General features: G+C 41.8%; 1 protein-coding gene across 1 annotated transcript in view; it reads right to left on the bottom strand.

Moving 5' to 3' along the window:
- Positions 1 to 15,503, bottom strand: part of LOC134802477 (catenin alpha) — a 100,356-nt gene extending 84,853 nt beyond the window's left edge. Inside the window, exons 1-11 of the mRNA XM_063775156.1 lie at positions 15,410 to 15,503; positions 12,601 to 12,770; positions 11,748 to 11,894; positions 8,618 to 8,784; positions 7,166 to 7,375; positions 6,581 to 6,716; positions 4,774 to 4,954; positions 2,903 to 2,987; positions 2,270 to 2,385; positions 1,558 to 1,675; positions 410 to 502 (exon numbers count right to left, since the gene is read on the bottom strand). Of these exons, the coding sequence (XP_063631226.1) occupies positions 410 to 502; positions 1,558 to 1,675; positions 2,270 to 2,385; positions 2,903 to 2,987; positions 4,774 to 4,954; positions 6,581 to 6,716; positions 7,166 to 7,375; positions 8,618 to 8,784; positions 11,748 to 11,894; positions 12,601 to 12,766 (1,419 nt within the window). The 5' untranslated portion in view covers positions 12,767 to 12,770; positions 15,410 to 15,503. The remainder of the gene's footprint in view (positions 1 to 409; positions 503 to 1,557; positions 1,676 to 2,269; positions 2,386 to 2,902; positions 2,988 to 4,773; positions 4,955 to 6,580; positions 6,717 to 7,165; positions 7,376 to 8,617; positions 8,785 to 11,747; positions 11,895 to 12,600; positions 12,771 to 15,409) is intronic.
- Positions 15,504 to 27,561: the final 12,058 nt, after the last annotated feature.

Here is a 27,561-nt window from a genome sequence, read left to right as displayed (position 1 = left end):
AGACAGTTGAAATTTTCACAGATGATTTATTTCTGTTGCCGCTATAACGACAAATACTAAAAATTACGGAACCCTCGGTGGACGAGTCCTACTCGCACTTGTCCGGTTTTTTCACCACACGTTCGTCAAAAACAGAGAAAGTTGCAAGTTGTACATTTTCAAAAACCGAATTTAAGGGAATTCGCGAAGTCTACAGTTCACAAATCCATTAGGTGGGTCCACACAGATCGAGCCGCCTCGCGAGGAAATTGCCGCGCAAAGCAGCTTGGTCCGTGTAGACGTGCCTCTGGCGAAGTAAACACTCGCGACCGCATTTGCCTCGGGTGAGGTACGTCTCCACCGACCGAACTTTGCGAGGCAATTTCCCCGCGAGGCGGCTCGCTCTGTGGGGCGCCTATTTAATAATTACCTGCGGGCAGAGCGCCTCGATCTGTCCGGCGGCATGGCGCACCATCTTGACGCCATCTTCATTGTTCGACATCGAGCACACCAGATTAGCCACCTGTAATTAAAAATTCAGTTAGAGTTAGACCAAGAAAAGTCTGCAGAGATTTTGACAGCACACGTAGTGCAAGTGTTATTTATACGTCATAATAGAAGTTTGACGATTAAAATAACACCTGCACTACGTGTACTAGGGAATGCTCCCGGGAATTCCCGGTACTGAAAGTACCGGTAAATCACGGGAAATTTCAATATTTCAGGTACCGTTTCTGGTAATGAAAATCCCGGTACATCGGTACTTTTCTCTAACCATAGAGTAATATAAGTAATAGTACTAGCGGTTGACCAAAATCAGCTGCAAATGGTGTTAAAGGTATGAAAATCGGCACGATTAATCTTTAATCCATATACACATATATACAAGCCCTGGTAAGGGCATTTATTTGTGTGATGATGATGATGAACACACAAATAAATGCCCATACCAGGATTCGAACCTGGGACCTCCTGCTTCATTGGCAGGGTCACTATCGACTAGGCTAGGAGGCCGATTCATTGATAGATTGATAGATCACAGTTTGTAATAATAAAAAAATAAAAAAAAAATACTTAAACTAAATATTTACGAAATTAATTTCTTGGGGTTAGATATGGGGATATTGGGTATTACTTGAGGTATATTTTACAAAAAATAATTTAACGGTTTCGTATCTGGAGGTGCCCAAACTTGGTATGTTTTGAAAATTATTTTAATTTTAATTGAATGCAAGTGACGGAAATATAATAATGTGATATATTTTTAGAACCGGCTCAAAATGCCCTTTCATTTAATACCACACACGATAGGTTTCTGAACAATTTTTTTATATTTTCCATACAAAAAAAAGATGACGTCATAACTCCTTTCCGTTTGTTTTTATTTTTTGGTGCTACGGATCAAATTGATTCAAATGGCCTAAAGATTAATCGTGCCGATTTTCATACCTTTAACACCATTTGCAGTTGATTCCCGAATTTCAGGTTGTACCGCTATCGCTATAAAGAAAGTGTGGTAACTCAATACATCAGTTTTCTTGCCAAAACGCGAGTTTCTCGTTGTCTCGAGTTTGTTACCTCGACCAGTTTGTTGGCGTGTTCGGTGAAGACGATGGCGTATTCCTCGACTTCCTTCTCATGGCCGTTGCGTGCAGCCTCCATCAGCACCAGGAGGGGCACATTGCTCTCCAGAAAACTGTACAAATATCATAATCACATATAAATCCTATCGAGTTATTTCGTTTTGATTAATTCTATTGTAAAATAGAAGTCCCTATGGACCGTGCGCGTTGGAGGGTCTGCCATCTTGTGGCCCGAATCAGAAACATATGTGCACATTGCCAAAACAAGTGCTACCATCTAGCGTTCTCGTCGGTGCGTTTCCTTGTGCATACTGTGCATAGTAGGTTCCGTCATCTTGTGGGCTACATCGGAAGCATAAACCGCTGTGGCCCGGTGGCCGAATGGCACAGGCACCTGCCGCAATAGCAGAGGACGCTGGTTTGATTCCAGCCTTCGGCACTGGAGGCCTTGGTCTCTTTTTCTTAGTATATGACATTTACAAAGTCTAGATTGGAACGCAATGACTAAAAAAATTGTTTTTACAATGTCATGTGACCAGCCGACGGTCTTTCCACCGCGATACAACCACCGGCGGACGATTTTCAGGCACTGGTAAGAGCAGTGGCAGTTTCCTGTTGAGGACGTAGCTCGCGGGTCTTTCGGCACATATGTATTCTCTAGGCCTCGGGTGTGTACTATAGGCCTCGGTGGGTCTCGCATGTGTTACCTGTCGGACACGTGGTCGACGACAGCCTTGCGTAGCTGCCGACGAAGATCGCGGGTCTTGCGGCACATGTTTTCAATGGCGCGCTCGAGGCCTGAGGACTGCTCCGGCTTTCCAGCCTGTACACACAAATTTTTTTTTATAAAATAGTAATGCGCTGGTGGCCTAGTAGTAAGAGCGTGCGACTTTCAATCCGGAGGTCGCGGGTTCGAACCCCGGCTCGTACCAATGAGATTTTCGGAACTTAAGTACGAAATATCATTTGATATTTACCTACCAGTCGTGTTTCGGTGAAGGAAAACATCGTGAGGAAACCGGACTAATCCCAATAAGGCCTAGTTTCCCCTCTGGGTTGGAAGGTCAGATGGCAGTCGCTTTCGCAAAAACTAGTGCTTGCGCCAATTCTTGGGATTAGTTGTCAAGCGGACCCCAGGCTCCCATGAGCCGTGGCAAAATGCCGGGACAACGCGAGGAAGAGTCTGGATTATTTTCGTTCGTGAAGCCTTTGGCGAGGTTATGAAAATTACTGGGGACAGTGGGGACTTAGCCACTGTGTACTGTACGGTGTAATAATGTAGGGGAAGATGGGGAGGATTCGTACACCGGGATAACGGGGTTAGTACATAATATACATACGTTGGTCATGTACTCGTGTAGTAAATCCTGCAGCGCCTGACGCACCGCATTGCACTCCGCCACGATGCGCTCGCGACGCTCGTCCCTGCAACACACAATCAAATCACTACGCCTTATAAAACAAAGTCCCCCGCCGCGTCTGTCTGTCTGTATGTTCGCGATAAACTCAAAAACTACTAGAGTCAGACCAAAAGAAGTCTGCAACGATTTTGATAGCAGACGTAGTCATTTATAAATACGTCATAATTTCATAGAAGTTTCACGTTTAAAATAACACTTGCACCGCGTGTGCTATCAAAATCGTTGCAGTCTTCTCTTGGTTCAACTCCAAACGTATTTTCATGCGGTTTTCACCTATCAATAGAGTGATCCTTGAGGAAGGTTATGGTGTATTATTTGTTAGGGTTCTACCCGTGCGAAACCGGTGCGGGTCGCTAGTAGATGTTAAAGCGGGATTTACATTACGAAATTGTTGTCAGCCATGTTGAAATCAGTTTCACGAAAGTAGTTTCTATGTATGCGAAACTACTTTCGTGATATAATTAGTGTAATGAAATTCACAGTATCGCAGTGACCATGGCCCCATCAGCATCGAAGCTACACGTCCGCACAGCGCAGACACTTTAGCGACACTAAGTTTTCACGTCGCATTTACACTACGAAATTAGTTGCATGACACTAATTTCACCAAAAAATCGCGCAGGACACGAAATTGATTTGAATTTCATGAAATGAATGCATCATGCATTACGAAACTATTTAATTACACGTGAAACTGATGATAAAACTAATGTCACGAAATCAATTTCACGTCACCAATCTCCTCCAGCGAGGGTCTGGTCCGCAGCTCGGAGTAGGCGAGGGCTCCATGGCATGTCCGTGTGTACCTGGTGCAGGAGCTGTCCGCCATGAGGGCCGCTCCGGAGATGATGGACTCGAGCCGCTCCTCCAGCGAGGGTCTGGTCCGCAGCTCGGAGTAGGCGAGGGCTCCATGGCATGTCCGTGTGTACCTGGTGCAGGAGCTGTCCGCCATGAGGGCCGCTCCGGAGATGATGGACTCGAGCCGCTCCTCCAGCGAGGGTCTGGTCCGCAGCTCGGAGTAGGGGAGGGCTCCATGGCATGTCCGTGTGTACCTGGTGCAGGAGCTGTCCGCCATGAGGGCCGCTCCGGAGATGATGGACTCGAGCCGCTCCTCCAGCGAGGGTCTGGTCCGCAGCTCGGAGTAGGCGAGGGCTCCATGGCATGTCCGTGTGTACCTGGTGCAGGAGCTGTCCGCCATGAGGGCCGCTCCGGAGATGATGGACTCGAGCCGCTCCTCCAGCGAGGGTCTGGTCCGCAGCTCGGAGTAGGCGAGGGCTCCATGGCATGTCCGTGTGTACCTGGTGCAGGAGCTGTCCGCCATGAGGGCCGCTCCGGAGATGATGGACTCGAGCCGCTCCTCCAGCGAGGGTCTGGTCCGCAGCTCGGAGTAGGCGAGGGCTCCATGGCATGTCCGTGTGTACCTGGTGCAGGAGCTGTCCGCCATGAGGGCCGCTCCGGAGATGATGGACTCGAGCCGCTCCTCCAGCGAGGGTCTGGTCCGCAGCTCGGAGTAGGCGAGGGCTCCATGGCATGTCCGTGTGTACCTGGTGCAGGAGCTGTCCGCCATGAGGGCCGCTCCGGAGATGATGGACTCGAGCCGCTCCTCCAGCGAGGGTCTGGTCCGCAGCTCGGAGTAGGCGAGGGCTCCATGGCATGTCCGTGTGTACCTGGTGCAGGAGCTGTCCGCCATGAGGGCCGCTCCGGAGATGATGGACTCGAGCCGCTCCTCCAGCGAGGGTCTGGTCCGCAGCTCGGAGTAGGCGAGGGCTCCATGGCATGTCCGTGTGTACCTGGTGCAGGAGCTGTCCGCCATGAGGGCCGCTCCGGAGATGATGGACTCGAGCCGCTCCTCCAGCGAGGGTCTGGTCCGCAGCTCGGAGTAGGCGAGGGGCTCCATGACCATGCGCTCGTCGAAGTCGTCCAGGGCTTGCGCGAGCTCGCCGGGGCCTTCGACTGGTGGGCGGGCGTTGCCTGGAAAAAATATAAGTATTTAAATGTTAAATTTTTTGTGATATTTGTTTCATTCAAAAAATCATTGCGTTTCTTTTTTTGTATCAAGCAGAAAACGATCGATACCACAAAGCTTAGAAATCATTGAAAAATGGAATAATTCACTATACTAGTGGCTCTGTGAGCTGTAGACCTCGCGAGCATATCTTATTGGACACGATGAAAATAATATATAGTAAAAAAAAAACTACGAAAAGTGCAAAAAAAATATAAAAAGAAAAGTTATATCCCAGCATATAATTACTGGGGATCGAACCCAGACCTTCTGTGCAAACAAAAAAGCGAACGTTTGCAAAATACGCAATGATGGTTCTTACTTAAGGTGACGAAATTTAGCTACTCATTCTCAAGTAAAAACTAAATATCTTAATACCTCCAAAACCAGCGAAATAAAATTTCAGAAGTTTTGGCCATTTAATCTGTAAACCTGTCTCAAAAAGAATAGAATCTTATGATACCGATACGACTATTTGTTTAAGCGCGAGCTATCACAACTCTTCTATTTTGAAAAATTTCCAAAAACTGGCTCGACAATTTTTTTTTATCGAATCATAGAATTCGGTTACAAAATTTCACGAGAATCGGTTAATAATTGCGACCTGTAGAGGAGAACATCCGGACATACAAACTAAAATATCTTAATACCTCCAAAACCAGCGAAATATTTGTTTTGAATTTTTGGCCATTTAATCAGTAAACATGTCTCAAAAAGAATACACTCTTATGATACCGATACGACTATTTGTTTAAGCGCGAACTGTCACAACATTTCCATTTAAAAAAAAATCCTAAAACCGGCTCGACAATTTTTTTTTATCGAATCATAGAATTCGGTTACAAAATTTCACGAGAATCGGTTAAGAATTGCGACCCGTAGAGGAGAACATCCGGACATACAAAAGCAAAATGCCCGAGTCAAAACGTAGACCTTCGCTACGCTTCGGTCAATCACTCCTAGCGACATCTCCAAAGAAGCATTACACTTCGAAAACGTCAATAACTTCGCACTTAGAAGACTGTCCTACTTCTTTGTCCAATGTGTATTTTGTCTCACATTTTGCTTAATGAGAGTCCAGACGCTATAACATTGGACCAAAGATATTGGACAAATGGAATACCACCCTTACGTATGGCGCGCAGGTTAAGAGCCCATCAACGTGCACACTAGCGCCACTGCTAAATAATCGTGATTATTTAAATTTAACGAAAGATATTAAAAAAAAAGGGGGGCCGCTACGTACTGTATTGTGTAAATAAGTACCTTTTGAATACATCAAACTAGTTTTTATGTTGCTGGATTCGTCGATCTATGAACTCAAAACATAAACGGCCGTTTTTACTTCGGACGGTGATCAAATTGTTAACTTTTTGACGTAATAACGTCTTATAAATCGATGAACACCGGTAGCATGCACGAAAAAGTGTCACATTGTGGATTGATCTCCATGGTAACGCTGTGGACAGATCTCCATGGTAACGTTACGTAATGTAATGGTAATGTTTTCTTATGACGTTATCACGCAAAATTATCCTCCGTAAACCGACTTTACAGACAACTATATATTCATTTTAATGGTATAGGGTTACCTCCAGCAGGTGTAGCGTTGGGTAGGGCTCTGCCTTGGGCGACGCAGGCTATAGTGTCGACGGCGGAGCACACGGCGCGCAGCACGTAGTCGCGGTTGGCCTTGGCGGCCGCCAGCTCCGGGTGGCGGACGTACACCTGTCAAATAATATGTCGTTCATTTTACTTCTAAGTTTAACTACTGTTTTATTAACATTAATTAAAAAAATAGTGATGATATACGACGCTATGGAGAATTGTATTTGACAGGAAGAAATCTAATATCCTCCGAACTGGACAGTGTGACATTTTACTAGTAGCACTCAAGTATGCCTCAGTCCACTATGTATTTTCATAGAAACCAGCAGCCAAGAGTTTCGGTGGCTATCTGATCTCGGAAGCCACATAATATACCATTCGCTTTTCCGTGAAGGAAAACATCGTGAGGAAACCGGACTAATCCCAACAAGGCCTAGTTTACCCTCCGGGTTGGAAGATCAGATGGCAGTCGCTTTCGTAAAAACTAGTGCCCACTTGCCAAGCGGACTCTGGGCTCTCATGAGCCGCGGCAAAGTGCCGGGACAACGCGAGGAAGATGATGAACTGACCTTGGAAGCGGTGAGCAGCATGGTGGAATGCTTCTTGAGCACCGCGCGGGCGGCCGCCAGCTCGTCCTTCATGCGCGGCTCCTTCAGCTCGTGCTGGCGCCGCGCCGCCGCCGCGGCCAGCTCGGCGGCGGAGCGGCCCAGCTGCCGCGAGCACTCCACCAGCTCGGACTGCGAGGAGGCCGACTTCAGCTTGTCCAGGTCCGTTTCCACCTGTCGATAAACAAATATATTAAGGATTTGCCAAACTCTTTTGTAACTAGTATTTATCTACTTTTAGGCTACTATTTTTATATATTGAATAGAATCGGACGTTACTTTGCGGAAATCCATACTTTAAAACCAAAATATTACTTTGCTAATCCGCGAAAAGATAACGGGTTAGCACTGACTGACTAGCACGTTATCTTTTCGATTAACAAAGTAATATTTTGGTTTTAATTAGGTACTATTTTTATGATATAGGAGGATTAGCAGGCAAATGGCATGGCATGGCATAACGTGACCTAGGGGTTGTGCACAAATCACGCGAGGTATTTTCGGCTACTTTTTGACCCCCCTCCCCCTTGGTGATATTTGGTGAGGTTTTTGGCTACCCCCTCCCCCCACACAACCTCACGTGTATTTTTTTGAAACTTTTTCATTCGACCTAATTTTAAGTATTGTATATAGAAAATCTTGTTTATTTTTCTATTTTCGTTAAATAGACTCGCTATTTTGAAGTGCAGGGTGAAGATTTATGTTTAACGAAACCGAGAAAAGTATCTACTTATGTGGCAGGTCTTTTTTCTTAGTTTCGTTCACTGTAGAAAAATACACGTGAGGTTTCCTTATACCCCCCTCCAACGTGATCTATCGTGATTTTTTCGAGACCCCTCCTCCCTCTATCGAATCTCGCGTGATTTGTGCACAAGCCCCTATGAACATCTACAACGCCAGAGTGATTGTAAATGAGAACACGCTCTTTTTTACGCTCTTTGAAGGTTTGAAAGTTGTATCGCTCCGGAAATAAGTTCATTCCACAGTTTAGCCGTGCAATAGGGAATATTACGCGAAAGTTTGCGTAGGGGGCGCCACTACAACAATCCATCACAATCTGAGGGTCTACCGAGAAACAAGAAAATCGAAATTTTGTTATCTAACCTCTCTATCACTCTTGCACATTTGAGCAATAAAGAGGCGGGTAACCAAATTCCGATTTTCGCTTTTCCCGGTAGGCCCTTGTTAACAAACCGCCTTGATGCATCAATGTCATATTTTATTGTCTGTGAAAACTTGTCAAAAAACAGTTTAAGGCACAGTATGTACAAGTTACTCTATGGATTACTAGCTAGCTTAGTGCTGCACTCTGACGGCAGAAAATTGCAGTAATACCCCCTATTTGCGATGCAATTTCTGCAAAAACGCACAGTTGAAGACTGCCAATCCTGATAGATTCTTAGTGTAGGTACTCACGGCTCGGTGGCGGGACAGTAGCTGGTGGACATCCACACAATCAGCCAGGATCAGGAGACGGGTCACAGCTGACAGCAGGTTGCGGGCTGCGCGGACCATGGAGGAGCGGACCGCCGAGGCGCAGGGCTCCTCAGAGAACTCGCGCGCTGCGAGACTCATGGCCGCACCTGGAATAAATAGATGCATCGACTTAAGGCCCAGTAGGTTCGTGTTCATCTCTTACTCTCACTGAGCGTGAGCGAGGTGGATGTGCGTGCTCGGAACCGCGGATATCATAAACCAATTTTTAAACAAGCAGATACGTCGCGAGCGATATTCCAAATTCTATATATTACAGGAAAAAATTAAAAGTTACGCTTCCGGCGGGACTTGAACCCGCAACCTCCGCAATCCGTGCGTAGCTCTTAACCAATTGAACTACCAACTTTAACCACTTAACATAACTTGTTTCATATTTCCTCTAATATAAAACGTAAAACAAATAACTATTTCTCAATAATTTATCTCGGTGGCCACTAGAGACTGGCTGAAGTGATGGTTACAAGTGGACTCACCAGCCTTCCTGACTTCTTCCACGGCAGCCAGCATCTCCCTGGTGATCTCAGGGTTCTCGTAGGCGATGGTCTGCCCCCGCTCTATGAAGATCTCGGTGGCTCGCTCCACGGTGGCCACTAGAGCTTGGACTGGCTGAAGTGATGGTTACAAGTGGACTCACCAGCCTTCCTGACTTCTTCCACGGCAGCCAGCATCTCCCTGGTGATCTCAGGGTTCTCGTAGGCGATGGTCTGCCCCCGCTCTATGAAGATCTCGGTGGCTCGCTCCACGGTGGCCACTAGAGCTTGGACTGGCTGAAGTGATGGTTACAAGTGGACTCACCAGCCTTCCTGACTTCTTTCACCGCAGCCAGCATCTCCCTGGTGATCTCAGGGTTCTCGTAGGCGATGGTCTGCCCCCGCTCTATGAAGATCTCGGTGGCTCGCTTCACGGTGGCCACTAGAACTTGGACTGACTGAAGTGATGGTTACAAGTGGACTCACCAGCCTTCCTGACTTCTTCCACGGCAGCCAGCATCTCCCTCGTAATCTCAGGGTTCTCGTAGGCGATGGTCTGCCTCCGCTCTATGAAGATCTCGGTGGCTCGCTCCACGGTGGCCACTAGAGCTTGGACTGGCTGAAGTGATGGTTACAAGTAGACTGACCAGCCTTCCTGACTTCTTCCACGGCAGCCAGCATCTCCCTGGTAATCTCAGGGTTCTCGTAGGCGATGGTCTGCCCCTGCTCTATGAAGATCTCGGTGGCTCGCTCCACGGTGGCCACTAGAGCTTGGACTGGCTGAAGTGATGGTTACAAGTGGACTCACCAGCCTTCCTGACTTCTTCCACGGCAGCCAGCATCTCCCTGGTGATCTCAGGGTTCTCGTAGGCGATGGTCTGCCCCCGCTCTATGGAGATCTCGGTGGCTCGCTCCACGGTGGCCACTAGGGCTTGGACTGGCTGAAGTGATGGTTACAAGTGGACTCACCAGCCTTCCTGTCTTCTTCCACGGCAGCCAGCATCTCCCTGGTGATCTCAGGGTTCTCGTAGGCGATGGTCTGCCCCCGCTCTATGAAGATCTCGGTGGCTCGCTCCACGGTGGCTACTAGAGCTTGGACTGGCTGAAGTGATGGTTGCAAGTGGACTCACCAGCCTTCCTGACTTCTTCCACGGCAGCCAGCATCTCCCTGGTGATCTCAGGGTTCTCGTAGGCGATGGTCTGCCCCCGCTCTATGAAGATCTCGGTGGCTCGCTCCACGGTGGCTACTAGAGCTTGGACTGGCTGAAGTGATGGTTGCAAGTGGACTCACCAGCCTTCCTGACTTCTTCCACGGCAGCCAGCATCTCCCTGGTGATCTCAGGGTTCTCGTAGGCGATGGTCTGCCCCCGCTCTATGAAGATCTCGGTGGCTCGCTCCACGGTGGCTACTAGAGCTTGGACTGGCTGAAGTGATGGTTGCAAGTGGACTCACCAGCCTTCCTGACTTCTTCCACGGCAGCCAGCATCTCCCTGGTGATCTCAGGGTTCTCGTAGGCGATGGTCTGCCCCCGCTCTATGAAGATCTCGGTGGCTCGTTCCACGGTGGCTACTAGAGCTTGGACTGGCTGAAGTGATGGTTGCAAGTGGACTCACCAGCCTTCCTGACTTCTTCCACGGCAGCCAGCATCTCCCTGGTGATCTCAGGGTTCTCGTAGGCGATGGTCTGCCCCCGCTCTATGAAGATCTCGGTGGCTCGCTCCACGGTGGCCACTAGAGCTTGGACTGGCTGAAGTGATGGTTACAAGTGGACTCACCAGCCTTCCTGACTTCTTCCACGGCAGCCAGCATCTCCCTGGTGATCTCAGGGTTCTCGTAGGCGATGGTCTGCCCCCGCTCTATGAAGATCTCGGTGGCTCGCTCCACGGTGGCCACTAGAGCTTGGACTGGCTGAAGTGATGGTTACAAGTGGACTCACCAGCCTTCCTGACTTCTTTCACGGCAGCCAGCATCTCCCTGGTGATCTCAGGGTTCTCGTAGGCGATGGTCTGCCCCCGCTCTATGAAGATCTCGGTGGCTCGCTCCACGGTGGCTACTAGAGCTTGGACTGGCTGAAGTGATGGTTGCAAGTGGACTCACCAGCCTTCCTGACTTCTTCCACGGCAGCCAGCATCTCCCTGGTGATCTCAGGGTTTTCGTAGGCGATGGTCTGCCCCCGCTCTATGAAGATCTCGGTGGCTCGCTCCACGGTGGCCACTAGAGCTTGGACTGGCTGAAGTGATGGTTACAAGTGGACTCACCAGCCTTCCTGACTTCTTCCACGGCAGCCAGCATCTCCCTGGTGATCTCAGGGTTCTCGTAGGCGATGGTCTGCCCCCGCTCTATGAAGATCTCGGTGGCTCGCTCCACGGTGGCCACTAGAGCTTGGACTGGCTGAAGTGATGGTTACAAGTGGACTCACCAGCCTTCCTGACTTCTTCCACGGCAGCCAGCATCTCCCTGGTGATCTCAGGGTTCTCGTAGGCGATGGTCTGCCCCCGCTCTATGAAGATCTCGGTGGCTCGCTCGACGGTGGCCACTAGAGCTTGGACTGGCTGAAGTGATGGTTACAAGTGGACTCACCAGCCTTCCTGACTTCTTCCACGGCAGCCAGCATCTCCCTGGTGATCTCAGGGTTCTCGTAGGCGATGGTCTGCCCCCGCTCTATGAAGATCTCGGTGGCTCGCTCCACGGTGGCCACTAGAGCGCTCGCGCGCTTGGACTTGCCGGCTGAAATAATAGTAAGTTTTTTTTACCACTGAGGTTTCAAATGGTTTTCATCAATATGACTTTTATTGTAGCACCGTGTAGGGACAGAAAATGCTTATTCCCACACTAGTGCATGAAACAAGCACCATATGTACTGGAATAGTTATTTACGATACAAGTGCGGAAAGTAGGAAATTCGCAATGAGTGGTGATAAACTGAAGGAGTGTTTTAAATTGACACGAGTTGCGAATTACCTATTCGCACCCTTTAAATTTTTGACATAGGCACAAAAAGTGCTTATTCCCGCACTAGTGAGGGAAACTAGCACAGCACCATATGTACTGTAAAAAAATAAATAATAATATTTTGATCATATAATTCATAAATCATGGTTAGTTCCCAATTCGCCGGATTCTTGTTACGTAAATACTAAATCCGCCAAAACAGGAATCCGGCGAAACAAGAATCCAGCGAATCGGGAACTAACCTAAATCATCATCAATCTGGAATCTCCAGTGGCGGATTTGCAATTTTTGCCGCTCTAGGCCCCAGGCCCTGTAGCCGCCCCTATCTCAGCACCCATCATATTGACTACATTTTGAGTTATTCCTTGTTATCATCAGTGAATTTTTTGATACAATTTGCCACCCCTCCTAATATCTTGCTGCCCTAGGCCTGGGCCCCACTGGGCCTTAGGGCAAATCCACTGGGAATCTGTATACTCACGTCTCTTCTTCTTAGCCTGCTTGTCCTTGCTATTCACGAGCGTGGTGACCTGGAGCACTAGGGGCTCCAGGGTCCGCTCCACCGACGTGGTGCGGATCTCCAGGTTCTTGGGGTCCCATTTGAGGGTTATGCCCCCGGTAGGCAGGGTTCCGTAGGTGTCCGTCATGGTGCTGTGGAATTAGGTACATTAAGATCGTGTGATTTAGTCAGCTTTCTAGCCTAGTCTACCAACTATGATGCAGAAGGTCATGAGTTGAAATCCTGGTAAGGGCATTTATTTATAACACAAACTTTTCAATTAAAGCTGCATGAGGCCATGCGCTTGGCGAATAATAGAAGCCTATGGAGGAACCTGGTCTTCAACAGAAGGACATGATGTCACGATCCTCAGCATTGAGGGACCGACTGAAGATGAAGAATATGTTATCTCATCTTATCTTATTGTTTTCATGGGCCCTTGCAGATACACTTCGACTCATAGGGATCTTTTGTGCAATTACCCCCTAGAAAAGATCTGTCAACCAATCAAGAGCTTTTCTCACCATATACATGTGTCGGATGATGGAGCTCATGGCTAGCATATTAAAATCCTTTGGTTTCAGGTATCCTGCTCCAAAGTCCTTCATTCTTTGTCTGGCAAGGGTGACATTCACACATTAGGTGTTATACTGTCTCTTTCTCTTCACCACACAGACGACAATCAGTGTTGTCAGAGTGTGGGGGCCAGAAATAGAAGAATAACAAAAATATTTGTTCCCGAGTTATTGATGTTTTCTATGCAATTGATGTTATTGGTGTTACTATGTGAGGTGTGCAATAGTATTGTATTGTTTTCTGTCCTCCCTATTCATAACTGTGCTACAAACCTCAATTAGTTAATAATCATTTGTCCTTATCTGTTATTTTGACTTGTGTATTTGTAAGAAAGGATATAACATGATTTAACTAAATCAAGCCGTAAAGTTTTATGAATAAAGGGGTTAGTCTATAAGTATTTCTATATAGTGATATATTATACTGGTATTCACAATACAAGCCTTATTGAACTTACTGTGGGACTAGGTTGATCTGTGTAAAATTGTCCTATTATAGCTGTAGGATTACAATTTATTTTTATAAAAATTTGATAAAAATAAATTGTAACCCATATTTGGTGATATGATAGTTAAGTCTGTTTTAAGTATTAAGTTATGTTTTAATATGCATTTTGGCAAAATATAGACATACTGTACATATATAAATTGACCACCAGCACCACTGTAGTTTTACCTGTATTTACAAATAAAACACTTACATACTTTCTATTACTAGTTAGTACTAATAGTACTAGTCTGTTGCAAGTGAGAGTTATATTATTATACCATGAGAGTTATCAGTTAGTGAATGTCCGAGACTTCTGAGTCATACAAACAGAATCAACAGTTATAAATAAAAAAAAAAAAAAAAAAAAATCACTTTATTTCAGACACATGTCCATATAAAAATTATGCTAATCCTAATATAAACTAAGAACTTAAACTAAGAGTTGCTTCAGTCGCCACATGACTAGTCTTATAAAATATTTTATATTAATTTTACAACATAGGTACTATAGGTACTGTCACTTTTTGTTCTCGCTGTGGTGAACGGATGACCAGTAACGAAAAATGGGGCTGTACAGGCTCTCGGAGACGGTCTTAAGTATTCGATTGTCTGAGTTTCTCAATCTCTCCCAGAAACCTGCTATCCTACTTCTGATGATGGCGAAGAAGTCGGGCACCCCCGCCTCTGCGAACATGCTCGATGCGCTACAAAACCTGGGTAACCTCAGTAGAATGCGGAAAGCGTCATTGTATTGAACCCGCAGAGTTGAAAATGCTTTTCTACTGAAGTTAACCCAAAGTTGACAGGTATACAAACACTGACAAAATGCTCTGAACAGAGTCACTTTGACATCATTTGTACACCTCGCAAATTTGCGCGCGAGCATGTTACACCTGATGGACAGAGCCCGCCTTTCTCGTTCCATATCAAGGTCATCTTTTAAGTCACTGCACAAGACGTGTCCAAGGTATTTAAACTTATTCACTACCTGCACCGGTGAGCCATTCAGAACTAGTTTAGGTATCCTGTCCGGACCTCTGCCAGCCCTAAAGACCATCATCTCGGTCTTCTGAACGTTATATTTTAGACCATGAGCCGCCGCATACCGTTCACAGACCGAGAGTAGCGTCTGAAGACCACTGATAGACGGACTCAGCAGCACCATATCGTCCGCATAGCTGAGATTGTTTAGACAAACATCCCCGATATGACAGCCGATCCTGGCGCTGCTCAGCTCGACTATCAGATCATTCACATAGAGGTTAAACAGGTCCGGAGAGGTCAAACCACCCTGACGTACACCGCAGTCTAGTCTATATTCACTAGACGTCGCGTCGCCCCACCTAACGCAGTTAGTTTGGTTCCCGTACCAGTATCTCAACAGCCCGACGATAGGCTTATAAGGTTAACTAAATACCACGATCTCTCTGCGGTCGATCTGCGGTGGATGCAACTGATAACTTTTCTTAGAAAACAACTAAGTTGCCTTTTAAACGAGGTAATTGTTATACAAATAAACAAAGTACAATACAATCTACCAAATGTATTACACTACCAATGTTAATAAACAATGAATGCAGCGAAATGTTTAAGAAAACTAGGCTTGTCAATTTGGTCGGTTGCATTATTGACAACATTCTCATTGTAATTTTAGCTTATTATCACAGTTATTTCGAGGTATTTATTAGTATTATGATATTTTAGTATATAATAAGTAAGTACTCACTCAAATAATGATGAATAACACACAAAATCACACACAATTTAATTAAAAATTAAACGATTATCGAGAAGGCGTGTCAAAAAACAGTACGAAAGTGTTACTAGTGTAAAAAAATGTACGTATATGTCAGATGGATATAAGTATACCGCATGAAAAATATTAGCACTTTTCACTTGTTATATTATTTATTTTATTTTAAAAATTAGCTTTACGAATAACAAAAAAATAAAATTCGTTGTTTAAAAAACAATAATTTTTTTCGAGCTTACTTAAGCCACGGATCTAGAATTAATACGCCGGATCGAGTACACTGGCCAAAAAGTGTGTCCACATGAGAGGTCAACCTGAGCCCTGCATCTCTTTCTAATTAGTCATATGAATGTGGGATATTAGCATAAGATGGAATGTATAGTTTGGCCAGGATCTTTTCTCATTCGTGCATAATCAGAGAGAATCATACTGTATTTTCCCTATGCTAGTATAATTGCCCCAGAAAAGAGATGGATATAGTTTTTTTTTTCTCTTCTGTAAAACGCTACACACAAGCTTACTTAATTTAGTCGTTATAAAAGCTGTTACAGATAGGATGGGCGTATTGGATCGCGATCATGGTCGATTGTGAGGGAGGTGGTCCACCGTACGTCCATTAAAAACACAGCTTTAAGAGAGAGCGAGACAGATGATTCATACTGGCCATATTGTCTATGGTGTTATAGTTTTTATATATTGTCTATGTTTAGAATATGTTTTAGAATTTGGAATAGAATGTTATCGAAGATGGCTTCCTAAAAATAAAGAACTCCAATTAATATCCAAGTCTTTCCTTTACAAATAAAACATGGTGTCAGAAGATGAGAAGTCGGATAATGAAGAAGATGAACGCCATGCCAAAGATATTTCAATAATTGGATCAATAAAACCTTTGAAAATCGACAGTCAAGTCCCGGAAAGATGGAGAATATGGAAACAAAAATTTGAAATTTACACGGAAGCAAACAAGCTCGACGACTTCCCAGAAAATAGAAAAGTAGCCATATTACTCAACCTACTTGGAGATGAAGGACTCACTATATTTAATTCTTTCTCCATAGATAGAAAAACAGCCACTCTAAAAGAAGTGATAGAAAAATTCGACGCCAAATTTAATCCTCTTAAAAACCTAACCGTGGAAAGATATAACTTCTTCTCACGACAGCAAAATTCCGATGAGGATTTCGAAGAGTATGTCACGGTAATAACCAACTTGAGTAATTATTGTGAATTTGACAGATTAAAAGATAGTCTCATAAAAGACAAATTTGTAATTGGGATATCGGATAAAAAAGTAAAACAAAGACTGCTACAAGAAGACAACTTAACAATCGAAAAATGCCTCAAAATTGCAAAGAGTATGAAATTATCACAAGAACGATCATCTAAGATAAACAGTTATGAAAATCAAACAGTTGATGCAGTTTCAAAATCATACCGTCAGCAGCATCGTCGTAATAGCTCAACTGGAAGAAGCATGTCACAGTCTCGAAGAACGTCAACGTCAAACGGCAACAACTACCGTCGTGATAACAGAAGTCCCAGCAACAACTACCGTCGTGAAAACAGAAGTCCCAGCAACTCGCGTACGAGCACATGCACACGCTGTGGGCAAATACATCGTTTTAGGTGTCCAGCCAAAGGAGTCACTTGCAGAATTTGCAAGCGAAGTAACCACTACGAAAAATGCTGTTTCTTCAACAAGAATGTCAACATGGTAAGCATCCGCAGGGATAATGATATTTATATCATAGCAAGCATTGATAACCCTTCCTATAAAAGTAAATGGACAATGAACTTAAAAGTAAACAACAAAACTGTGCCATGTAAGATTGACACAGGTGCTGAAATCAATGTTATTTCCAGATTTGTACTAGAAGACTTGGATAAAAATGTACCTATCATTAGTGCTAATCATAAACTTTATTCTTACACAGGTAACAAAATACCCATTGTTGGAGGATGCTACTTAAAATGCACATTTTCCAACAATGAAACAGCAACGGTCTATTTTGTGGTAGCAGATATTGTAAGTCGAACCATTATTGGACAACAAACCATTGATGAATTTGGGATAGTCAAAAGGGTATTAAACATTGAAGAACAAAAGGTCGGTCAAAATCCTAAAAAGTCATGTCTAAAATCTTCAAAATCAAGGTCAGTACCCAATGTCGTTGATAAATATCCAAATTTATTTGAAGGTTTAGGTTGTCTACCCGTAAAAGCTCATTTGGATGTGGATCCTAGTGTCAAACCCAAGATTAGTGCCACTAGAAGAATACCTTTTGCTTTGCAAACGCGTCTAAAAGATGAATTAAATAAAATGGAAAAATTAAATGTCATTGAAAAAATCGAAAAGCCCACTGATTGGGTCAACTCTATTGTCGTAGTCGAAAAAGCAAATGGTACCCTTCGTGTCTGTTTAGATCCACGTAGCTTGAATGAGGCTATAAAAAGACCTCACTATACGTTTCCTACTTTTAACGATTTGCGATCAAATATAGCTGGAGCGACAGTTTTCAGCAAGTTAGATGCTAGCTCAGGATTCTGGACGATACCTTTAGACGAGGAAAGTAGCGATTTATGTACATTCAATACCCCATTTGGCAGGTACAAATTCCTTCGTTTACCTTTCGGAATTAATTCAAGTTCTGAAATCTTTCATAGAACTATGGTCCAATTATTTGGTGACTTACCTGGTGTTCAGATATTCATAGATGATTTATTAGTTTTTGGTAAAACGCAAGCTGAACATGACGAACGATTAGCCAATCTTTTAAAAAGAGCACAGGAAGTGAACATCAAGTTCAATAGGTCAAAATGTCAATTTAATATGTCTGAAGTGTATTATGTGGGTCATATGTTTAACAAACATGGCATTTCTCCTGATAAGTCAAAAATAAAAGCCATTACCGAAATGCCTAGTCCAACAAATGTCAAGGAACTGCAACGATTCCTAGGAATGGTAAATTACTTAGGTCAATACATTCCAAATTTAGCTGAGGAAACTAGTATTCTTAGAGATTTGGTAAAGAAAGAAAATATTTGGCAATGGTCACAATCTCATGAAAAACAATTTGGTAAGCTAAAGTCATTAATTTGTAAAGCACCAGTCCTCACTCATTTTGATTTAAAGAAGCCCATAAGAATGTCAGTTGATGCTTCAAAGTCTGCCGTCGGTGCTGTGATTTTTCATGGGAGAAATCCAATAGCTTATGCGTCTAAGTCCCTTACCAAGTCTCAAGAAAACTATGCACAAATAGAAAAAGAACTTTTTGCTATCTTATTTGGTGCTAAGAAATTCCATCAGTATTTGTATGGTAACATTGTTCATGTAGAGACTGATCACCAACCGCTGGTGACCTTATTCAAAAAACCATTAGCCGAGGTTCCTGCTAGACTACAACGCATGATGATTGCCTTACAAGCATATCATTTAGTAGTTTCTTATACTAAAGGGTCAGAAATGTATATCTCTGATACCTTATCTCGAGCTCCGGTACAAGATGAGTCTAATTGTGAATTCAATTTCAATGATTTAGAAAAAGATGTAGAAATTCATGTCAATTTATTAACTTCTCATTTGGCTATTACTAAAGACAAGTTGAATAAAATCCTTGAACACACTAATAAAGATGAATCTTTACAAAAACTGAAACTTTATTTCAAAAATGGATGGCCTAATTCTAAAAAGGAAATTGATCCTATTGTCTCCCCATATTGGAACATCAGAGATGAGATTCATGTCATTAATAACTTAGTTTTTAAAGGTCAAAGTGTTGTCATTCCCATGTCTTTGAGATCTGAAATGCTCTCTATTTTACATGAAGGTCATTTAGGTATTGAGAAAACCAAAGGTCAGGCTAGAGGTACAGTCTACTGGCCTAACATCAATAGTGATATAGAGTCCAAGATAAAACAATGTGAACATTGCCTTATGTTCATGAATAATAAGCCTAAAGATCCAATGATGTCGCATGAACAACCTATATATCCTTGGGAAAAGGTAGCTGCAGATTTCTTTGACTATAAGTCCAAAAAGTACTTACTTGTTGTGGATTTTTACTCCAATTACATTGAAGTCGCTCATTTACAGAAAGGCAGTGATAGTAACATTGTTATTACTAACTTAAAGTCTATCTTTGCTCGCCATGGTGTTCCATTACAACTTCTTACCGATAATGGTCCACCATTCAACTCTCAAGCTTTCAAAGCTTTTTCAATCAATTGGGAATTTGAACATATTACCTCAAGTCCATACTTGCCAAGATCTAATGGTCTCGCTGAAGTTAGTGTTAGGATTGTCAAAAATATATTCAGAAAATGTGATGAATCAGGAACAGATCCCTATATTGGTTTACTACAGTATAGGAATTCCCCGAGAGGAAATCTTAGTTCTCCTGCTCAATTACTAATGTCGCGGCAATTAAGAACAAAGCTACCGGCTAAAGCCACCATTTTAAAGCCTAAAATAGTAAACTTTAAAGAACATTTGGAACATAAGAAGGTAAATTTAGATAAAACGAGATCTTACTACAATCAACATGCTAGGATGTCTGTTGCTTTGAATGATAATGATTTTGTCTATTTCAAGAAAAAACCTTCTGATAATAAATGGCATAAAGGTAGAATAGTATCTAAGGCTGATCATCCTCGTTCATATGTCATAAAAGATAGTGATAATGTTTTATATAGACGCAATCAGCAACATATTTATTGTCCACAGAACAGTCAAAGTGTAACTCGCACTAATACTAGAGATTTTGAAAATAATGATGATAACTATGATTCTTATCCTTTTGATTCTGACAGTGAGTGTATAAGTTACAATAATACTAAAGATCTTGAAAATAATAACCATGATTCTTATGCTTTTAATTCCGATCAAAATCAACATTCGTTTTTATGTTCAACACCAAACGCCAATAGTTCCAAAAATCAACATTCATTTCAATCTTCACCACCTGATTGTGCACCTAACAGTCCCAATATTCCTAATTGTGCCAATAGTCCCAATATTCCTCATATTCCTATAACTGACACTGTTATACGTAGAGTGCCTACTGGAAACTATACTACTAGAACAGGAAGGCAAATAATTAAACCAAAACGATTAGATTTATAACTTTAATAGGAATTACAACCATACAGGGTTACTCTATAATCCGTACATCTTATAACATTGCTTTGTCGTCCAATATCAATGGTATAATTTACACTTATCACTTTTTCACTGATGTCATATTTAACTTAACTTGTGTTAACATTTATTCACAGATGTATTTAATTATAAAGATTGTTTCGATTAAAAATAACTTGTAAATTTGTTACAGTATGACCAGTCATGTCAGATGTCACCTGTCACGTCAACGTCAATGAGGCGTTTTATTTTTTATTAAAAAAGGGGCATGATTCATACTGGCCATATTGTCTATGGTGTTATAGTTTTTATATATTGTCTATGTTTAGAATATGTTTTAGAATTTGGAATAGAATGTTATCGAAGATGGCTTCCTAAAAATAAAGAACTCCAATTAATATCCAAGTCTTTCCTTTACAAATAAAACAACAGATATCCAAAGTCGGGTAAAACGTTCTACTAGGTAATTCGCAAATCGTGTCAATTAAAAACACTGCCTTCGGTTTAATTTATCACCACTCGTTGCGAATTTAATTCCTACTTTCAACACTTGTATCGCAAATAATATATATTAATATATATGTCGAATACCGATGGTCTCAAAGGCGGTGGGCGCGTGGGGGTAGTACGATAATGTATTACTTCACAGCTAAACCAGTATGCTACCATTGCTACCAGTGCATGAAATAAACATTAGGACTCGTTAACCATACTAGTGCCTACTATACTTCAGTACTAAATGTTTAAAAGAACTAATTGCTATTTTTAACTCAAGGGAGCGATATGAAAGTAAAAAGAAACCGTTTAAATCTTTATTCAAGTCAAACTAGGCCGGCTTCAACCCTACATATCTGACCTGAGAAGATTTAGCCCTATATGGGACCGGCAACAAACTCAGAGGGACAAATCTTTTCAAAACAAGTTAAAACAACACATAAAACATCATTTCTTTATTTCACAAAAGTAAGCTTCTAATGAAACATAAGAAATCAAAATAACACTTGAAATAAAACACTTAGCTAAATGGTAAAAAACGCGGGATTCTATAAGCTATCAGAATAATCCTTCAGGTATAAACCTTCAGGAACGTAGCGAGTTAGGCACGAGGTTGGCTAACGAGTACGTCCGATCTCTAGCGCGGTCCGATCAAGAAGAACTAGGTACCAGCGGCGGAGCCTCTCTGCTCCCGCCTCAAAGTCAAGTTGGCAAACCTGCTCGACCAGTCTACCAACATACCGACAAAAATGCCAACTCGTGCCTACGCTCACTCGAGAGAAACCTCTCGACGTTCCAAAGCCTTCTACCTGTCATCTCAGTTCAACAACACGCCAATAGATGGCGTTACTCTCTACGCAACTTTATTTCAACAATGCGCCAATAGACGGAATTACTCTCTACACAACTTTATTTATTTTGTTACAACCAAATAATACGTAGCTCAACATTGCTAATCGATTTTATACAGGCGTCTAAAATAATGAACTATAACGCTGCAATTCGTCTTTCTGGTGTCAGGTTCCGACATATACTATACCGACTGGTTTTCGATACCAGTCATTTTGTCAAGCCCTAGCGTAGCGTAACAATTTATGTTTTACACGAAATTATCTTGATTAATTGACTAAAATGATAAAATTAATAAATTAGTGTGAATTAGCACACAACGAAATAAAAACTTACATTTAACTGTGTAAACCGGCATCTTACACTATTTATGCTCTTCATAATTTAACAAAATATTACCTATCACTATCAATATCATACTCATGGTGTGTTCATATACGTGATGACTTCCCTTTTGCATACTTTAGAGCAGCGGTCGGCAACCATTTAGCAACCAAGGGCCACATAGCAGTTAACGAAGTGGACGCGGGCCGCACTTTGTTAATATTTATGACTTTATCAGACATTATCATTTGTCAATATTACATACAAAATAGCCAGGGAGGCTCGCGGGCCGCAAGTGAGAGGTTCGCGGGCCGCATGCGGCCCGCGGGTCGCTGGTTGCCAACCGCTGCTTTAGAGTCTGTGCGGAAAGAGAAGAGTCGTGGAATGTAAGAGAGCCCATACATTCTACGACTCTTCTCCTTCCGCACAGACTCTAGCTATTCTTTAAGCGTAAGCGTCATCGTAGATCTGTGATTGCAACAAAATTTTCAAATTTGCCGCCTTTGAATACTGACGGAAATGTGTGTCCAACCTATATATAATTGATTACATATATATAAATAGTTAGAATTAACGTTTCAGTAATTAAATATTATCTATAAATATATTATGAGTCTGTAATGTCTAAAGGGCCCTGTACACAATGGGCCAGCGCCGGCCACTCCAAGGAACGCAGCCATGCGGTGGAATGAGATAGCAATATCACTTGCTCCCTCTAACGCATAAATGCGTCCCTTGGAGTGGCCGGCGCTGGCCCATTGTGTACAGGGGCCTTAAGGACTTTGGATTTAATTTTTGGCAATTATAGAGCTCTCATTACGTGATCCGAATAATTAAACATGCCGAAATAAGTATATCTTTATTTATTTATTAGTATACTATTTAGGTAAACTTATTTTTACATTAAGTACGTAATAACAATTCTGTAAGACCGATCCAAATCGTACCGACATCATAGTCATTAGTCACCCTAATCAGTTTGACAATGTTTTCTTGTATTTTTATCGTAAAATTGAATAATTGTGATCTACCTGTGAAAAGATATTCCACAATCAGCGTAGCTTTCACTTCTACAACCCCCCACACAACATTTTTTAACCATTTTTTTAAATATTTTACGAATAAAAGCTAAGCGGCGCCATTTTGAAAAGGCTTATTACTAACCGGGCAACTAAAATATTAAACAGGAACTTTCATTGGGCATATAATAATATAATTTGGCTGTGCATTAATATTTTAACACCAATAAATTTATATTAGCCGCAAATATAAACATCATATCATATTATTCAAAAACTGGCAGCAAAATCAAGCCACCCAAATAATTTATAGGAAACTTGAAGTGATAAGTTGGCGTCTAAAATAATAAGTTGGCAACTAATATTGAAAAGCGATCATAAAATTTGCTTGTCATCTAGTTGTTCACATCTAAGTACCTAATCATATTGAGCATATCGTTTCAGGTAGTATTTTAATACGAAAGCAGTTAAATTTAATGAATATTGGTCACTATTTACACAAAACACCTCAAATTAATTTACCAATGCGCAATGGTCAGTATACTTATAGTCGAAATTCCTAATCATGAAACACCTAATGGCCATTATACCATTAGATCTTTCAATTTTTAATTACTAATTTCAGTAGTTACCACTGTGTTCTGCCAGAGTCAAAACATAGGTGCGACGACGAGCGAAGCGAGGAGGAGCGTGTTAGGTTGACCGTGTAGTGACCAAACAAAATATTTTAAAAGAACTTCATTTTTGAATTAATAGATAGCCGTTTTCTTTTTAAAATGTGCTTCATAAATGGTCTCCAATATAATAATTCAGTTGCCAAATAAATACTTGGTACCTGCCTAAAAATTATCAGAAGCTGTAACGGCATTAAAATACAACTCATATTGATATATTTTAAGGCTCCCTTTTTGGTGCCAATCTATTAATTTTAGTACCCATATCTATTTTTTTAAACTTTACTGCAAAACGTAATTCAAGACCAAAAAAAGTAAGAAAATGTTAACACTTTTTACTAGCGCGTCTTGTATTTATGTAAAAATAAGTAAATAAAAGTACTTTTTTAAATCGTAGGAGTAAAATTACTAATAAATAAATTATCTTAGCGTGATTATTTATCAAAAGGAATTTACTATTTTACAAACAAATTATTGCAGTGGCAACATTGTCTTACTTTTTTTGGTCTTGAATTACGTTTTGCAGTTTACTCAATTTCGATTAATTAGTTGACCGGTTAAATTATACGTGCCTTTTGAAAATACACGAAAAATATGTCATCGAGTTGGGGATACCAATTAATATTCAAAGTTACTACAATTTCTACCATATTCAATTTAATGTTTTTTTTTGTTGTGCAGATGCTTGGTTTAATCAGTTAATAATATTGACATCATAATAATTAAGAAATTATCAGAACTGTAATCGGAATATAGCACTAAAATAGTATAAGAAGGTAATTATTTTCAGTAGTATATTGATATAAATACTGCCACAATGGTATCTTTTTTACATTGGCAACATGTGCGAGTGAGACACGGGGCTCTGGTTTTTCTATCTCATGTGGATCGTTTTCTCTAGTCTGGTACGAACAACTTTCTGGCTCAGTGATAAGGTTCAATTTAGTATGGCAAAAAAAGTGACAGCTCGCTCCAGTTTAAAAAATATAACTTCATGACTTAAGCATACGTAGTATCTTCTTAGTAGTTTGTGACTTAAGCAGCTTGAGTACACTTCTTATAATTCGTATTTGTGGGAACTTCCCACAGAGGGCGTTCAGAGAGAGGGACAGGGAGAGTTTTCGTAAATCCTTGAGTCCGTCGGCTAGACTTCAATGGAACAAACTGAGGGCCTACCGCGAGCCACGTTCGACGTGTTACCTCTCTGTCGCACTTGTAAATTCGTACGTAAGTGTGACAGCGAGACAATACATCGAACGTGGTTCGCGGTAGGCCCTCTGTTCAGGTGACCGCTCTACTCTGAGCTACCGAACCTTCCCGGATTTTAAAATATTTTCTTTTTACGAATGAGCGGATGAAACCTAAAATCTACTAAATTATTCTTCATAGATTAAAAGTATTAAAACTTCGTTGGGTCCGCTTTGGCTACTAATCCCAGTAATAGGCGTGGGCACTAGTTTTTACGAAAGCGACTGCCATCTGACCTTCCGACCCAGAGGGTAAACTAGGCCTTATTGGGATTAGTCCGGTTTCCTCACGATGTTTTCCTTCACCGAAAAGCGACTGGTAAATATCAAATGATAATTCTCGTACATAAGTTTCGAAAAACTCATTGGTAAGAGCCGGGGTAAGAACCCGCCACCTCCGGATTGCAAGTCGCACGCTCTTCCGGCTAGGCTATCTATATGATTCCCGTGAGAATCGCGAAAATAACACGGGCGTGACAACTACTACGAATATCTACTACGAATTCCATAAAAATCGAGTGCGGCCCATAGGTGCGGCCTTTTTTCTGCCAATCTCAATTTCCCTGTGATTTCACTTACTGAGGATTTCACGCCGAATTAGGCAACCACGCATGGCATCCGGAATTCCATTCATAAAACGAGTATAACACTTGAAAAAAAAAGCGAATAGAATTCCACTAAACGCCGTTTGTGTGCACCGACATCGATACAATAACATAATAAAATACAAGTACAATACAAATAATACTTACGCCTTCATTCAAGTATTCGGAATTTCTACTGTCCAATACAATGTGGTGGCTAAAATTTGAGCTAATGCCTTATGTAATATATTATATTATATTATATGCTAATGCATTATATTATATGTAATAAAACTTTTTTTTAGCGCGATCGGCTGTTAAAAAAAAGTTTGCCGCGATTGTGAACGCATCCGTTTACGTTGGCGCCAAAATATTGACAGATCGTGTTTGACGTTGGAATTTAGTTTCAAATTTCAAGGATCGTTCAAATTGACAATGGCTTTATTGTGTTGTATTTGTTGTTGTTTTTATACATTATTTTTAGTTTTCACGGAATCATCAAGGAGCCGTGTGACCCATTATCAAAATAAACTGCTAGTGGATCCCAGCTATTACATTCATTATCCTTATTTTTATAAAAGATCATTGATTTTAATGAAAATGAACGGATATTGAGACTGTTGTGTGTCGTGACGTAGACAAAAAACATTAAACGGGTAGTTTAAATTTTTTTCACTACCTCGAACATTTTTATAAACAAATTTCGGGTAGTTTAATATTGTTTACCTCTTCATTGACCTTTTAGTGACCACTGCTGATGCAACCCAGCTGAAACGTCGGATTTAAGGTAAAAACAATGTAATTATATCGTGTAGACGTGTGGACCCGTTCATTTCATATCATTAAATCGATAGGTACCCTAGTACACACACACACAGTCGTACGTCGCGTCGTACCTATACCACGTAGTGATTTAATTCTCTTTGCCTATCTACCTACGAGGGCTACGAGGTGCCTACTACATCGCATATTACAAAATTAGTAACCTAGAGCAAAGAGAATTTAGTATAGAGGCGTATTGTCAAAGTAAAATTCGTAGTCACAGTCAATTTACTGCCATCTTTCGACACATGATTAAAACTTTTAGAACGCCATTTGACTTTGATCCTTATTCTTTTACTGATATGTGTTAAATTGGTTAAAAGGTGCAGGGGGCAATTTCGACTGCGGGATAATTTCAACTAATCGAAATATCTTCCATGTTTTACATTATTAACTAGAGTCACACACAACACATATTTTTCGCTATCTGGACATATATAGGTCAGATGGACGTTAAAAGATGGACGTTAAAAGGATTAATACTACGGCAAGCCGCAGCGCTGATTTTCAGTGGGGACCTACCTTATAATTAACTTAAAGCTAGTAGGGAATACAGACAATAACAAAATTAAAAACAGACAACACATAGAGAGGAAAAAAATAAACATAGCAGTAACTAAAAAAATAACAAATTATGAGGCCTACCGCCATAAAACAAAACATAAAGTTGAAGATATTAAACGTAAGAAAGTTAAATATTTAAATTTTGCCCAATGTAAAAAAGTAAGAAAGAAAAACGAGGATAATTAAAGAAAGAAAAGGAGGGATTTAAGATATTGATGCTGCCGCTAAATGTTTTGAGAGTTAAATAGTAGCATTCGACATGGAGGTATGTCATTCCAGCATTTGGTAGCGGCATATCGAAAACTACCGCGAAAAGCGGTTGAATGATGCATAGGGCAGACAAGCAGTAGAGTCTTGGAGGGCCTGGGGGCGTAGCCGAATTACATTCGCTCCGTATCGATTCGATC

Source organism: Cydia splendana, chromosome 24, assembly GCF_910591565.1.
Source record: "Cydia splendana chromosome 24, ilCydSple1.2, whole genome shotgun sequence".
NCBI classification, from domain to species: Eukaryota; Metazoa; Arthropoda; class Insecta; order Lepidoptera; family Tortricidae; genus Cydia; species Cydia splendana.
The sequence above is the reverse complement of the archived record's forward strand: the minus strand, read 5'-3'. Positions and strand labels throughout refer to the sequence as shown.